Below are 16,425 nucleotides of genomic sequence, written 5' to 3' on the forward strand. Positions count from 1 at the left end.
GTTTATCATATATGGCTTTGACTACTTCAAGATATGTCCCCTCTATGCCTATTTGGTTGAGGGTTTTTATAATAAAGCGGTGCTGGATTTTATCAGATGCTTTTTCTCATCGATTGAGATGAGTATATGGTTTTTGTTCTTAATTCAGTTTATGTGATGTATTGTATTTATTGACTTATATATGTTAAACCATCCCTGCATCCCTGGGATGAAATACACTTGTTCATAATGTGTTATCTTTTTGATGTGCTGTTGGATTTCGTTAGCACGTATTTTGTCAAAGATTTTTGCATCTGTGTTCATCAGAGATATTGGTCCATAGTTTTCTTTTTTTGTTGTATCCTTTCTTGGGTTTATTATTAGTTTAATACTGGCTTTTAGACGATTTAGGGAGGATTCCTTCTTTCTCTATCTTTTGGAATAGTTTCAGTAGGATTGGTACCAATTCTTTGCTGTGAATCCATCTGGTCTGGGACTTTTTTGTTGTTGGCAATTTTTTAAATTACTAATTCAATCTTGCTGCTTGTTATTGGTCTGTTCAGGGTTTCTGTTTCTTTCTGATTTAACCTAGGAGGGTTGTACGTTTCCGGGAATTTATCCATTTCCTCTAGAGTTTCTAGTTTGTGCACGTAAAGGTATTCATAGCAGCCTTGAAAGATCTTTTGTATTTCTGTGGTATTGGTTGTAATGTCTCCAGTTTCATTTCTAATTGAGCTTATTTGGAACTTCTCTCTTCTTTTTCTTGGTTAATCTCACTAACGGTCTATAAATTTTCTTTATCTTTTCAAAGAACCAGCTTTTTGTTTCATTTTTTATCTTTCTGTGTTTGTTTGTTTCAATTTCATTTAGTTCTGCTCTGATCTTTGTTATTTATTCCACTGAGTTTGGGTTTAGTTTGTTCTTGTTTCTCCAGTCCCTTGAGGTCTTTTTAAAATAGTCTCTATTTCTCTGCAGAGACATCCTATTTTTCCATTCATTTCACATCATTTCCATCCATTCAAATGTGTTTACTTTGACCTCATGGATCATAGTTATAGTAGATGCTTTAAAGTCTTCTATAATTCCACCATCTGGATCACTTTGGGATTGACATTTTTTTTTTAATGGAGCCTTGCTCTGTTGCTCAGGCTGGAGTGCAGTGGTGCAATCTTGGCTCACTGCAACCTCCACCTCCTGGGTTCAAGCGATTCCCTTGCCTCAGCCTCCCAAGTAGCTGGGATTACAGGCATGTGCCACCATGCCCAGCTAATTTTCGTATTTTTCTTTTAGTAGAGGCAGGGTTTTACCATGTTGGCTAGGCTGGTCTTGAACTCCTGACCTCAAGTGATCCACCTGCCTCGGCCTCCCAAAGTGCTGGGATTACAGGCATGAGCCACCGTGCTTGGCCGGGATTGACATCTTTTTTTTTTTTTTTTTTTTTTGAGACAGGGTCTCACTCTGTCACTTGGGCTGGAGTGTAGTGGCACGATCTCAGCTCACTGCAGCCTCAAACTCTGGGGGCTCAAGTGATCCTCCTACCTCAGCCTCCCAAGTAGCTGGGACTACAGTTGTGCACCACCATGCCCAGCTAATACTTGCATTATTTGTGGAGGTGGGGTCTCACCACGTTGTTCAGGCTGATCTTGAACTCCTGGACTCAAGTGATCCACCCACCTTGGCCTCCCAAAGCGCTGGGATTACAGGCGTGAGCCATCGTGCCTGGCTGGATTGACAGCTATTGATTTTCTTCATTCTTAAGGGTTGATCAAATTTTCCTGGTTCTTTATATGACAAACAATTTTGGAATATAGACTGGGCATTTAAAATATTATGTTATGAGACTAGGGCCACCCTTGGGTCAAAGCTGGGAGAGAAAAGAGGAAAAATATTAAAACGAACAAAATGGAAAACTGCCCCCCTTAGCAGATTGCTTCTGCAAATTTTGGCTCCTTTCTTCAATCTGTCTGCTGTTATTGTAACTTTTCAGAGCTCTTGGGTAGTGGCTTTTTGTATTTGTCTTGTTTTTAGTTGTAATCAATGGGAGAGATAGGCTATAGCAGACTAATTTCACCTTGGCCAGCACCAGAGTTCATGTTTGATAGGGATTCTATTTTCTAATTCTTTTTTCTTAAACAGATCATCACTGAGGCTGAGGGGCAGGGCCAGGTTAAAGACCAGAGGTCACAGAAAGAGAGAGAGAGGGAAGACACACAAGAGGGCCACATGTGAGCAGGATACCCAAGTCATTCTTGCTGTGGCTGACTTGGTTATTGACTTTACTTCTTTTCTTTTCAGGTTTTTATGGGACTGTTTCTAGCCCTGATTCAGGTGTGCATGAAATGAAGATTGGCTCCATCATCTTCCAGGTGGCTTCTGGAGATATCACCAAAGAAGAGGCAGATGTGATTGTAAATTCCACATCAAAGTCATTTAATCTCAAAGCAGGTACTTGTACAATTTTGATGAGTGCAATAGTTAATGGTAGATGCCCATGAAGGAGGGTTTCTGTAGCCAAACTGGTTTTTATAACTTTGGCTTGTTAATTAATAACTTCTAAATTATGTTGACAGGGTTTTCCATAATTAATAATGTTTATTTTATGAAGTTTTCCTCTTTGTCATCAGCAATACCCAATTAGAGTATTCCTCAGATAATGGAGAATGCATTTAGATAATCTTTCTGATCCAAATATACCATAGTGGTTTTTTACTCATGTTTGTAATCATTTTGATTTTCTCATGTAGGGGTCTCCAAAGCAATTTTAGAATGTGCTGGACAAAATGTAGAAATGGAATGTTCTCAGCAAGGTAAGGCACCTTCTATTTTTTGGTCCGGAGTTGTAATTGTATGGGAGGCTGTGGAGAGGCTGAGGAAAGACTTGGGGTTGGGGAGACAACACTCTAATTTTAAAATGATACATTTTACTAAAGAATTTCAATCACAGAGACTTAGAAGTGAAAAGTAATCTCACAGTTAAAAAGTAAAGTCATACCATTCCATCAAAGATAGTATTTCAGGAGTTTTTTATTCACAAAATGCTTACTTGCCAAGTTACACATTTTGCTTTCTAAACAAATGATGGGTTCAACATCTACTAATTTTGCATCTTTTTGTCTGTGTTTCCCAGCTCAGCAGCACAAAAATGATTATATAATCACTGGAGGTGGATTTTTGAAGTGCAAGAATATCATTCATGTAATTGGTGGAAATGATGTCAAGAGTTCAGTTTCCTCTGTTTTGCAGGAGTGTGAAAAACGAAACTACTCATCAATTTGCCTCCCAGCCATTGGGACAGGTTTGTAGCCTCTGGCTGTCAAGGCTAAATCCCAAGGCGTCTACTTTCCCTTCCATTTGGAGCTGAGTGTGAATGTGGTCAGTGCTGAGTCTGACCCAGGGCAGCAACCATTAAGCTAGGAGTGGACAGCTTCCTCCCCATAAAGCAACTCCCAAGGGAATGACAAAGCCTGTGGATAGTTTGAGTAAAAGAGGAACAAAACGCAGGAAACTGAAGAGAGTGTTAGAATGTTAGAGAGATAGAAAGAAGGGAAGGGAAAGTAAGGCGGGGAAGAGAAGGGAGAGAGTGGAAAGGCCATCCCTCATTCTCTTTCCTCAGTTACTTCACCTTTTTCCATTCCCTACATATTCTCCATTATGCAACCCTTAGCTTCCTCCTCTTTCCCCTCTCCGTGGAGAATCTTAGTACAACAACTTCCACCTCACTCTAGCTGATTCCCAGAGGAACACTTCCAGGCTTCAGCTCAACAGTCAGCTGTGTCACTTGGCCCCAGGGCATTTCTGTGTAGAAGCTTCTCAGTCACCAGAACCTAGTGGGTCAGAAACTCAGCTCTCCACTTTCCTCTTTTCAGCCTACTTGCTTCTTTGGTTTTCTTCTTTTCCTGAATCTACGTAGTGACAGCGTGATTTTTCATATATAAGGATGGCACTCTGGATTTATCATTAGTTAGGTGGGCTTTATTATGATTATGATTATGATTATTATTATTATACTTTAAGTTCTGGGGTCCATGCGCAGAATGTGCAGTTTTGTTTCATAGGTGTTCTCTGAGCTCTTTAGGAATTCCTGCTTGGTCTCCTTCAGAGAGCTGGTCAGGGGAGGCATGCCTTTTTAGGCTTGAAGTGAACGGAGTTGCCTGGTTCCAGTGCGAGAATAGTCAGCATCAGATCTGTCATTCTGTTGCTCGGGAATCTAAGTTTGAATCTCTTATGCTGGCATTCTAGGCTTTCCAAAATGTTAGCCTCAAGAAACTTAACCTTCCTTGTCAATTTCTGGGCCTTCTTCTAACCCTCTGACCCATATCTGTAATTCTGTACCATTCCTTATAATGTTCTGAGATGGAATTCTATATCTATTTTACAACTTTTCTATTTCTAAAAGTATAATTTTTGATCCCTTTGTTTTCATTCCCCTTAGAGTATCATCTATTCCTAGCAGATTAGCCAACATTTCTCCTATCTCTCTCTAGCAGTTATCTGTCTGTCTATCTATCTGTCTATCTATCTATCTATCTATCTATCTATCTATCTATCTATCTATCATCTCTCTACTTACTTATCTTTTATGGACACCCACCAATGACTCCTCAGTCTCTTGTCTCCATCTGCTTTTTTCTCTGAGCTCTAGTCTTGGGTTTCCACCTTCAAGTGATTTGGACCGAGAAAGCAGGCAGCTTAGGGGTGCCACAGACCTTCCCAAAGGAGTCCCTGGTAGAGTCAAAAGAAGAAACAAAGAAAGAAGGTAGTTTTCATTTTGTATAAATATGTACACATTTGAGCATTTCTGGGCTACTGCAATCCTGTCGTTTCTTCCACTGACCTGGTTGCATTGCTGGTCTGCACAAATAAATCAGGGTTAGTGGGTTATCCTTGCGTGTCCTCTTTACCTGTCTTTATCACCACCTGAGCTGGTCCTGAGACTGATAGATGTGAAAGCTTTCTCTTTTAGTGGTGTATATGAGTTCAATTAAGACTGTGATCAAGACAGCCTCCGGCAGTTAAAGGAGCCTCCTCCCTATTCCTTAGGGACACCTGCATAAGAGGAGAGACTAGGTGGTCAGCAATACCTGTGATCACCTCAAGCTCAGCGCAGACTCCAAACTCCCATTCCTTGTCATCTCCCCAAACCTGCCCTTCCTCTTATATCTCCAATCATGTGGAAAACATCACTTTCCATCTAGAGTCCTTGACTCTACTCTCTTCATCACTCTGATCTTCATTAGCTTAGGAATTATTTGATTGAACGTTTACTGAGTGCCCGCATCTGCGAGGCACCATGTTTAGGCACTGGAGATAGAAAGATAACTAAGAAAAGGATCCAGTTCACAAAGAGCACTGAGCCCAGTATGAGAGACAGGCATGCAAACAAACAACTGCAATACAACATGAACCATGATATAGTGAAGGTATGTGTATGGCAAAAGAGGGAGAGGGAAAGGTTAAGGAAAAACCCAGCTGGTCTCTATGTCCTCCTGACTTTACTTCCAGAATAGCTCCTCAATCCCTACTCTTCATTCTGGCCTCCTCTTTTTGTTCAGCTCTTGCCTTTTGACTAAGCTTTTAATACAGCCTCCTAACTAGACCTAGGCTCCCCACTCCATGCTTCCTCCACACCCCTCCAGACTTATCTTCCTCAAAACTAGGTCTGCTCTGCATACATGCCAGGTCAAACATACACCCATTACATAGTTCTATCTGGCATAGCCTGTCCCTCAATTTTCCGTATTTCACCTATTGATCACCTGCTCATCCCCACATATCACATCATCTGTGGTTGAGTAAGTGCCTAGTGAGTACCTAGCCAGTGATAGGACATGGCAGATGTTTCTTGAAAGTGAATGAATGTAACTGAACGTGTCCATATAAACTCTTCCAAATACCATGGGAAAATTACAGCTTTGCAAAAGAGAATTTCCCTCTTTCTCTGATCATCTGATTTAAAAAGATTTGAATAACCCCCCTTGGTTAATTTTATGTGGGATTTGTCTACATTCCCACAATTGTCAGCATAACCAAGTCGAAGGAGCCTACTCTTGTTCTGCAATAGTGGTGGGCACCATCAACAACAATTAGCCAGGTGGGCTCTTAGTCTGTCACATCAGCTTGGCCAAGGAACTTTTACATTGCCCATCATGTGACTTTGCCAGCTGTTTTTCACATGGGACTGTTCCCATGGCTGGAAAGGGACTTTTCATGATCTTACCTAGGCTGTCACTTTCATGGCTTGAGAAGGAGGATATGGAGTATGCTGGAAATAGGAAACACACTGCTCCAGGTAGCTACCTTGAATCCTGGTGGTCAGCTAAAATCTCACTGAGTGTGGAGGGAAAGGCTTCTTGAAGGCTTATAGATAACTTGTGTCTGAAAAATTATAGATTGTAACAAATAGCCTATAGCACTGGGTGTCTTACTAAATTTTGCTTAGCTTAAATTAGGTTCCCAGAGATGTCTGGGAGAATAAGGATACATACATAAAATCAAGTGATGACTGATCCAAAAAAAGGTTTTCATCTTTAGAAAGTATTTTATGTCAACATATATTAGCATCTGCTTTTTATGAAATTTTGAGGACACTAGTGAGTTAAGAAGAAAAGCTGCTTGTGCTCTGTAATAGGAGAGGAGGAACATCATGAGCTAGGATCAGCTGAATAGAGTAGATATGATTGTCAGACACCAAAAGTCAGACTTCTGGGTCCTTTTTTCATTGCCAGGCTGTGGGCTTCCTGACATCCTAGAACCAAAACCCTCATTGCATCTAGGACTTCAAAAGTGTTTGCTGATGCTTTGTTAGAAAATTCCACAATGATGAAAGAATTGAGGAGTGGGCATTTATTCTCTGAGCATTGGAAACCCTAATGTATTCCTCAGCCTTCCACTTAGGTCATTTTGTCCTTCAGCAATTTTATTATTTGCTCTTCCAGGAAATGCCAAACAAGACCCAGAAAAGGTTGCTGAAGCCATAATTGATGCCATTGAAGACTTTGTCCAGAAAGGATCAGCCAAGTCTGTGAAAAAAGTTAAAGTTGTTATTTTTCTGCCTCAAGTACTGGATGTGTTTTATGCCATCATGAAGAAAAGAGAAGGGACTCAGGTTTCTTCCCAAAAGTCTATGATGTCTAAACTTGCATGTGAGTTGTTTGCTTTTTTTTTTTTTTTTTTTTTTTTTTTTTTTTTTGAGACGGAGTCTTGCTCTGTCACCCAGGCTGGAGTGCTGTGGCCGGATCTCAGCTCACTGCAAGCTCCACCTCCCGGGTTCACGCCATTCTCCTGTCTCAGCCTCCCGGGTAGCTGGGACTACAGGCGCCGCCACGTCGCCCGGCTAGTTTTTTGTAGTTTTTAGTAGAGACGGGGTTTCACCGTGTTAGCCAGGATGGTCTCGATCTCCTGACCTCGTGATCCGCCCGTCTCAGCCTCCCAAAGTGCTGGGATTACAGGCGTGAGCCACCGCGCCCAGCCTAGTTGTTTGCTTTTATGAAATGCATGTTCCTAACGTTGATGTCACATGGGAAACACCTAATCTTCCTTTTCTTTTTAGCACTTTTGGGCATTTCAAAGCAATCTCCCAAAAAAGAGAATCATTTGGTTTTGGAAAAGAAAACAGAATCAGCAACTTTTCGGGTGTGTGGTGAAAATATCACATGTGTGGAACAAGCTATCTCCTGGCTGCAAGACCTGATTGAAAAAGAACAGTGTCCTTACACCAGTGAAGATGAGTACATCAAATACTTTGATGAAAAGGAGTATCAGAAGTTGAAAGAGCTGCAGGAGAAGTTAAATATTAGCATTTCCCTGGACAATAAGAGACCTTTGATTAAGGTTTTGGGAATTAGCAGAGATGTGATGCAGGCTAGAGATGAAATTGAGGCAATGATCAAGAGAGTTCGACTGGCCAAAGAACAGGAATCCCGGGCAGACTGTATCAGTGAGTTTATAGAATGGCAGTATAATGACAATAACACTTTTTGTCGTTTTGACAAAATAACCAATCTGAAATTAGAGGATGCAAGGAGAGAAAAGAAAAAAACTATGGATGTCAAAATTAATCATCAGCACTATACAGTGAACTTGAACACATACACTGCCACAGATGCAAAGGGCCTCAGTTTATCTGTTCAGCGCCTTGTGAAATCCGAAGGTGAGTTAAACATTTATACTTGTCATCTACTATTTCACACCTACTTTGGGCATAACACTATTTTGTATATACATCAGAATTTCAAATAGGAAAAAATTCATGTAACACTAATGAAATAAACTAGAAAATGTGGCCTCTGAGCTTAAAGTGCTTAGGTTATGGCCAGGAAAACCCAGAATGGATGTACCCAAAAGCCTGAAGATGACTATCTTCTTGGTAACAATAGTCAAATCTCACCTTTGTTCCCATCTTTACAGTTTATAAGCTTCCAAAAGCCAGTTGTGCTGAGGAGGTAATAGCTGCATCAATTAGGGGAAGGAAAACCATAGGCTTAAAGGAAAAGTGATGGCCCAAGATTTTCTAGAACAAAAGGGCAAAGGGAAAAACAGAAAGGAAAGCCTGGTCAGAGGGTGGGCCCTCTCTGTGTCTGACTGATAATCCAGGGAGGATCGGGAGCCTGTAGGAACTTCTCCCAGAAGTCACCTCTACCGAGAGCAAAAGGTTCCTTGACGCACATGACAGGAAGCAGGCTTCAGATTCTCTGACCAGATCTACTCTCCAAGAAGGGAATGCCTGTCTTGTGTAGGCAGCCATTCCCACCTTCAAACCAGATTAAGTCCCCCTTGAAAACAAGTAAATTAGCTTCCATTACACCATATTTATCTCTTGTGAGATCAGTGTGAACAGATTCCTAACACTCTGAGCAACCCTTGGAAAATAATAAATCACATATGGTATTCTGCTTAGCAGAGGAGAAGACAGAGCTGTCACCACAGCCTATCACATAGCAAAATCTGCCACCCAACTGCCTCTTAAAGATGCTATGAAGAATAATGAAAAAATAGATATGGAGTGCCTGTGGTGGTGATGGTGAGGAGTTCTGGCAAAAATCCATGCATAAACAAAACAGTAACTACTTAGAACACTGTAGGGAAATAATTTATTGTTAGATTGTGACTATTAGAGATTGAACAGAAAACACAGATGAGTTATACTGCACCAACAGTTCTCAAATCGTAGTATGATCCAAACTTAGGAGGCAGATACACAGGCTCTGCTCCTCAGAGATGCTGATTCGGTTGATCTGTGGCTTTCCTTTTTTTTTTGGTTTAACAAGCATTCCACTTGGTTCTGATGTCGGTTGTCTGTCGTTCATGCTTTGAAAAGCGTTCTCCTAGAAAGATAAGGAACTTTTTGAATGCTTAGCATTGGAAGATAGTAACACAAGAACACAGATACTAAATTTTCCAGAGTGTACTGGGAATATACGAGGGCATCCTCAAATGTCTCCTTTGCAGTTGACATCCCTGCACACTGGAGTGATATGAAGCAGCACAATTTCTGTGTGGTGGAGCTGCAACCTAGTGATCCTGAGTACAACACGGTGGCAAGCAAGTTTAATCAGACCTGCGCATACTTTAGAATAGAGAAGGTAAGCCTTCTGCTGGAATGTGGTTTCTGAATGGTGGAAATAAGTTCTGTCATGGTCCTATATAAAATCCATTTTCATTCACTTCCTATCACATTTTTTAACCCAGAATTAGAATTTTTATGGTAATTAGTAGATTCTAGATTCTACTCATGTGACCATAATTACTGAGGCATTAAAATTCTTGTGTCAGTGATTACAATATTCAGTTGTAATATGATAGAACACTGAAGACGTAGATTTACTTTGTGAAGCAAGCTAATACAAATTCAAAGATATGGCTTTAAAATTGGATTTGATAACTAGCAAATTCCACAGAGAGCTATGCAGAGGCTCCTCCTCAGATCAGGACCATGTTACTCTGCCCCACTATTCACAGGTCAACAGTGCTTCCTTGATAAAGCCAGCAGCCCTTTCTTTGTTTATCATCATTGTTTTGGGCAGGTGAGTGTGATGATTCGTGCCTGCAGTCCCAGCTATTGGGAGGCTGAGGTGGAAGGATTGCATGAGCCCAGGAGTTTGAGGCCAGTCTGGGTAACATAGCGAGATCCTGCTCTCAAATAAAAAACAACCAATTATTTTGGCATCTTCTTCCATTTTTAAACATTATTGATACTGCTCTTTGCAATTATATTTTTCCTTGACTTTCTCTAGCAATATTATTATGATTTTTCTTTTCCTTGACCAATTTCCTTTTCATTATCGCAGGTACTGTTTCTCTTCCAAACCCCTAATTCTAGCTTTATTCATGCCACTTATGCTTAAAGGGTCTTTTGTTTCTGTACCTCACCAGGGAATATTTTAACCCTTCTTGGATTCAACTATTAGTTCAATGTCGATAGCTCCCAAATCAACATTACCAACCTGGGTCTTTGACTCAAATTCTAGAACATACTCCCAGTGGCCTAAAAAATCTCCACTTGAGGCCGGGTGCAGTGGCTCACGCCTGTAATCCCAGCACTTTGGGAGGCCGAGGCGGGTGGATCACGAGGTCAGGGGTTCAAGACCACCCTGGCGAAGATGGTGAAACTGCATCTCTACTAAAACTACAAAAATTAGCTGGGCACATTGGCAGGCGCCTGTAATCCCACCCACTCAGGAGGCTGAGGCAGGAGAATCACTTGAACATGGGTGGTAGAGATTGCAGTGAGCCGAAATCATGCCACTGCACTCCAGCCTGGTCGACAGAGTGACTCCATCTCAAAAAGAAAAAAAAAATCTCCACTTGAATATCTAACTGCAAAATCAACTTCTCTAAAATCTAATGCTTCATATGTATGTAATTCTCTTTCCCTTTCCTTCCTCTTTTCTGTTTTTGGTTCTACCACTTTCTGAGTAAAGCCAGAGATCTTTGATCCACCATAACAAGTCTGCCAGGAAGACCTGCATTTTCTTTCTTTGCAAGTTTTTCTTACTCTCTATTTGAACTGCCAACACTGTTTATTCATGTAGTTAAGCACATAATAATTCAAAAAGATTCAAAGTGCTCTGCAAAGATATAGACTATACCTTCAGATAAAGTAAATAGACAAAGAAAATTGATAAAGAGAAAAGAATAGCAGGGAAAATAAGATAATACAGAGGTACTACTAGTTCTCAAAAATGTATAACATGAGGTTACCAATTTGTCTCTGAGTTTCCTAGCAGACAAAGCAAGAGGTAAACATTCAGCCACAAGACTCATAATGTCCATAAATGAAAAAGCAAACCATTTGATAAGGAGGCTCACAGCTCCTCACAATACTGAGACTGACTCCTGAGAGGTTTCTCTTGTGGATCAAGTACTAGAGAATATCCTCAACATCATCCTCACAATAAATTCAGCATCAACTTTTACACCACTGTCTTTTATAATGTAAAACTGGTTGAACAAAATCCATGCCTGATTGAATGAAAACAATTCTATGAGGCACCAAGACAATGTGATTCAAGTACACAGCTCTATCATGGTCTATTTCTGAGATAACAAGAAAGTCTCACTCCAAGTACCAATTACTACTAACTGGTAGTGGCTGACTGGCACATTGTGATGAGATGCTAAGTTTAGATTGAGCAAGAATGAATGTTCTGGTTGACCAGCAATATCTATAGTGGGCCCTATGGATGCCTGCTGCATATTGGCAGACCTTGGCCAGAGAATTGATTTCAACACTTTTTTACAGTGAAACCTTTTTTTTTTTTTTCAATAAAATCTTATGTGAAATCCCAGTGTATGAACCAGATAAAAGCAGGGGTGTCGGTAGTACTTAAGGCACCTCCAGGGAGGTCCCTAGAATTGTGAAAATAACATGAAAAATGGGTCGTCTTTCATCCTCTATGACTATTAAGTCTTATGATTAAGGTTTTTAATATCCATAAGCCTTCCACTTAGATTCAACAATTTTGCCACTGTTGCTTTCTCTGCCTGTCTGTTTTTGCTGAAGCATTTGAAGGTAAGTTGCAGACATCATGATACTCCTATTTTAGCAAGTATCTCCCAATTAAAGACATTCTCCTAAATTATGACAATGCCATTATCCCAATTAAAAACTTAACATTAATTCAGTAATATCCAATATACAGTCCATATTATTTTTTTCTTCCCCCCGAGACAGAGTCTTGCTCTGTCACCCAGGCTGGAGTGCAGTGACGTGATCTCGGCTCACTGCAACCTCTGCCTCCTGGTTGCAAGCGATTCTCCTGCCTCAGCCTCCTAAGTAGCTGAGATTACAGGTGCCCACCACCATACCTGGCTAATTTTTTTGTGTGTTTTTAGTAGAGATGGGGTTTCTCCATGTTGGCCAGGCTGGTCTCAAACTCCTCACCTCAAGTGATCCCTCCACCTTGGCCTCCCAAAGTGTTGGGATTACCGGCGTGAGCTACCATGTCCGGCCCCAGTCCATATTCTGATTTTTCCAATTGTTCAAAAAAATCTCTTATAACTCCCCCTCCCCTACCCCAGTCTGAGTTCATACACTGTTTGGACATTATGTCCTTTGTGTCTTCTAATATAGAATAGTACTCTTGCATTTAAAAAAATATTTTTCATGACACTGAATTTTTTTAGAGTTTAAGCCAATTGTGTTGCAGAATGTATTACATTCTGGATCTGTCATGCCTTGATTTTTGTGGAAGAATCCATGCCAGTTTTATAGATTCTAGACTTACCTGATTCTTGGTAATATCATTTATTTCTCTATCCTCTTTATTTCTGGTAAGCTGAGTTAGGTTGAAAGATTTGAATAAATTCAGATAAATATTTTTTGCAAGAATACTTCATAGGTGATACATCACATCAGGAACCTCAGATGGTAAGGCCATCCCACTATTAATGATGCTAAGTTTGATCACTAGTCAAGTTGGTGACCACCATATCTCTCCACTGGAATCAGTAGATTATCTGTGGGATGATACTTCATCAGCATATGAGTATCCTGTTCCCCAACAACCTTGTACTGATTGATTTTCACTTCCATTGATGATCCTTGCCTGAATCCATCATTACACTGGAGGTTGCAGGATGGTGATTTTCTAATTCTGTCATTCCTTCTATATATGTTATTTGGCATTTTTTTTAAAGAATAAATGTTCTTTTTTTTCCTGATTTTGAAAAAAAATCAGTATGTTATATTTAATTACAGTGATTATTCTGTTAGATGTACAAATTATCCTACATTTGGCTGGCAGGAAGTTGGCTCCCATGTCTTTTAATGACCCCATTTATCTTTGAGCATTTCTTTACTTTTTGCCATGAGATTTGTCTTGCTCACCCTGTACTTTCCTTGTCTCGTGCCTGGAATCAGACATTTTTCTAAGAAGCCCTGTTACCTTTTAGTGGGGAATGGTAGTGAGAAACCAAGAGTTGTGTGTTGTGTGTTGTGTGTGTTCACTGCTATTGAGGTGTTGTTGCTTCCAGGGTCTTTTGTGGCTAGAGCTAAGAAAATCATGAACTCGTATTTATGTTTTCTTTTTTTTTTTTTGAGGCAAAGGTGTGCTCTGTCATTCCAGCTGTAGTGCATCGGCATGATCACAGCTTACTGCAGCTTCCAACTCCTGGGCTCAAGCAATCCCCACCACTCAGACTCTAGAGTCGCTGGGGCTACAGGCACATGCCACCACACCTTTTTGTGTGTGTGTGTGGAGATGGAGTCTGTGTTATCCAGGCTGGTTTCAAACTTTTGACTTCAAAAGTGCTGGGATTCACCCACCTCAGTCTCTCAAAGTGCCAGGATTTCATGTTTTCAATTGAAATTTAATGTTGAAACATTTTTTCTTAATATCTTAATATTTCATGTCATTTTGTGTATAATAGAAATTTTGGCTTTTAATAATAGTACATTCTTAATTGTTTCATCCTATAGAATACATAAAATTGTTTCAAAATTATCATACCAAAATTATTATTAGCAATATTAAAAGAGCTATGCCAGCTTTCTTTTGGTTATTGTTAGCATGTTATGGTATATCTTTTTGCATTCTTTTTCTTTTAATCTTTTAATAACTGTATATTTAAGATGTATCTCTTGGTAGCAACATATACTTGAGTTTTGCTTTTTCATCATCCAGTCTGAAAATCTTTAACTGGAGTACTTAATCTTACTTACTGTACTTACTGATATGTTTGGGTTTAAATGTACCATATTAATCTTTGTTTTCTATTTGTAATATCTATTCTTTGTTCTTTTTTACCTTTTCCTGGTTTCTTTTGTATTATTTCTATTTCATTTTCACCCCTATTATGTTGTTAGTTACACATTCTAATTCTTTCATTGCTTATCCTAGAGACTATAACATGCATCCTTGACTTACTAAACTGTAATGTAAATTAGTACATCCATCATTCCCCAGACAATGGAAAGACCTTTGAATACTTTAAACCTTATTTATCTCTCTTTTGCTTTTTGTATTGCTTTTAACATGCATTTTAATTCTATTTATATTTGAAACCCAATGAAACATTTTTGTTTATATTTATTTACATGTACCAACATATTTATCATTTATTTCCAGAGTCCTTCAATTCTTCCTGTATTTCCACGCTTCCATCTGGGATAATTTTTCATCTAGATGTAGTATTTCTTCCAATGCAGATCTGGTAGTGATGAATTCTCTCAGTTTTTATTTATCTGAAAATATCTTTATTTCTCTTTCATTCTTTGAAGGATATTTTTATTGGGCATAGAATTTTAGATGGCAATTATTTTCTTTCAGCACTTTGAAGAAATTATTGTCTTCTATGTTACTGTTTCACCGTACTTCCCTTCTCTCTGCAATCTTAGCTCATCAAATCTTTGATGCCTTCAGATAGACTTTTCTCCCTCTCTAGCTCTTCTAGTAGTTGTTGGTGAGAGGCTGGTCTGATAAAAGTAATCTACCCTGGCTAGACATCTGCTGCTAATAATAAACCTACTAAATAAAGTTTAAGATTTATTTGTAATTTTTTTACCTTAGAATTTATCCTATGAAAAATATTGAATCAGATTACTATATTCAAAAATTACTTGATATAATTATTTTAAAATTTCTTAAAGGGTAAGAAACAACCTTTTTAAATTTAAGAATTAACAGACTAAGAAATTGAGAATTATTTCAAAACTCAAAAAATGTTGAAGGCTTTAAAAATGAGTAAGATAAAATTTAAGGTAAATGAAATAAAACGAATGTAGGCATTTTGAAGATTAGAAATTTAGCCATAGATAAAGAATACAAAGGAAAAATAATTTAAAAATCATAAACCAGATCAACAAAATATATGCTAATGCTGAGACTTTGAATTAGAGTGCAAAAACTGTATCTTAATTAAAAAGAGAAAACCCAAAACTGGAAAAAAAAAAAAAAAAAAAAAAAAGAACCAGATGATGGCAGGTAATAGTGTTAAGCCTGAGAGTTCTCCAAAATGGAAAACATTCTGACAACATGGGCAATATGGAACCTTTACTTTGTGCCTTTCCATGAGGGACTTTGGCCACCTTTATCCACCCCTCAGTCTTCCCAGGACAGCTTTATGAAACTGCTACTACTTGGTGATTAGGGGAGTTTAGAAGTAGAACCGCAACCAAGGACCCAGGACCCAAGCAGTTTCCAGCACCGCCCTGGAGGCCACTGCCTAAAGAGTATGGTGAAAGCGTGGCCACTTTGGTCTACAACATTCAAGATTCAGGCTCCACTCTTCCAACTGGACCAGAGATTTTCATTAGTTAATTTCATTCTTGCCTAGATACTCTGTTGCTTCTCTTACTGTAAGTACACAACTAGGTCACCCAGTATCCCAGAAGGACTAAGGTGGTGAGAGGCAGAGTGCAAAGCAAGGTGGACACAGCAACAGGAGCAGTCATTAGAGTACATGTAAAAAGCAGGAGTTGCAGAAGTTGGGCCAGCGGAATTCATGAGTACTTAAAATCCTAAACCTTGTTTGCATGTGGTACATAGAAGATGTTAAAAATTAAACCAACATTCTTCCCATTGCCTGGTTTTATGAAACACTGGATCTAAAAAGATTTCTGAATGCAGAAAGCTGCCATCTGGCATTGGATTTTCTGTTTAGTGTGCTTTTATTTATGAAACATAGTGATCATGTTTCATTTGCTGTATATTGGCAAGTGCTCTTGGAACTGCCAGAATATTTTTCTTTATTAATTTGTAGATTGAGAGGATCCAGAATCCAGATCTCTGGAATAGCTACCAGGCAAAGAAAAAAACCATGGATGCCAAGAATGGCCAGACAATGAACGAGAAGCAACTCTTCCATGGGACAGATGCCGGCTCCGTGCCATACGTCAATCGAAATGGCTTTAACCGCAGCTATGCTGGAAAGAATGGTAAGGAAGCGAGTGATCTGGCTGCTTGGAATGAGGCATCAGCCATGGGAGCCTGAGTTGGCTGGGACCAT

At 39.4% G+C, this 16,425-nt stretch overlaps 1 protein-coding gene across 1 annotated transcript in view; it reads left to right on the forward strand.

Annotated features, from left to right (window-relative positions):
- Nucleotides 1-16,425, forward strand: part of PARP14 (poly(ADP-ribose) polymerase family member 14) — a 50,823-nt gene that overhangs the window by 31,603 nt on the left and 2,795 nt on the right. The window contains exons 10-16 of the mRNA XM_010370778.2: nucleotides 2,275-2,424; nucleotides 2,724-2,786; nucleotides 3,107-3,274; nucleotides 6,915-7,121; nucleotides 7,529-8,128; nucleotides 9,427-9,560; nucleotides 16,180-16,354. Coding sequence (XP_010369080.2) covers nucleotides 2,275-2,424; nucleotides 2,724-2,786; nucleotides 3,107-3,274; nucleotides 6,915-7,121; nucleotides 7,529-8,128; nucleotides 9,427-9,560; nucleotides 16,180-16,354 — 1,497 coding nt within the window. The remainder of the gene's footprint in view (nucleotides 1-2,274; nucleotides 2,425-2,723; nucleotides 2,787-3,106; nucleotides 3,275-6,914; nucleotides 7,122-7,528; nucleotides 8,129-9,426; nucleotides 9,561-16,179; nucleotides 16,355-16,425) is intronic.

The sequence above is a fragment of the Rhinopithecus roxellana genome, chromosome 1 (genome assembly GCF_007565055.1).
Source record: "Rhinopithecus roxellana isolate Shanxi Qingling chromosome 1, ASM756505v1, whole genome shotgun sequence".
In the NCBI taxonomy this organism is placed as follows: Eukaryota; Metazoa; Chordata; class Mammalia; order Primates; family Cercopithecidae; genus Rhinopithecus; species Rhinopithecus roxellana.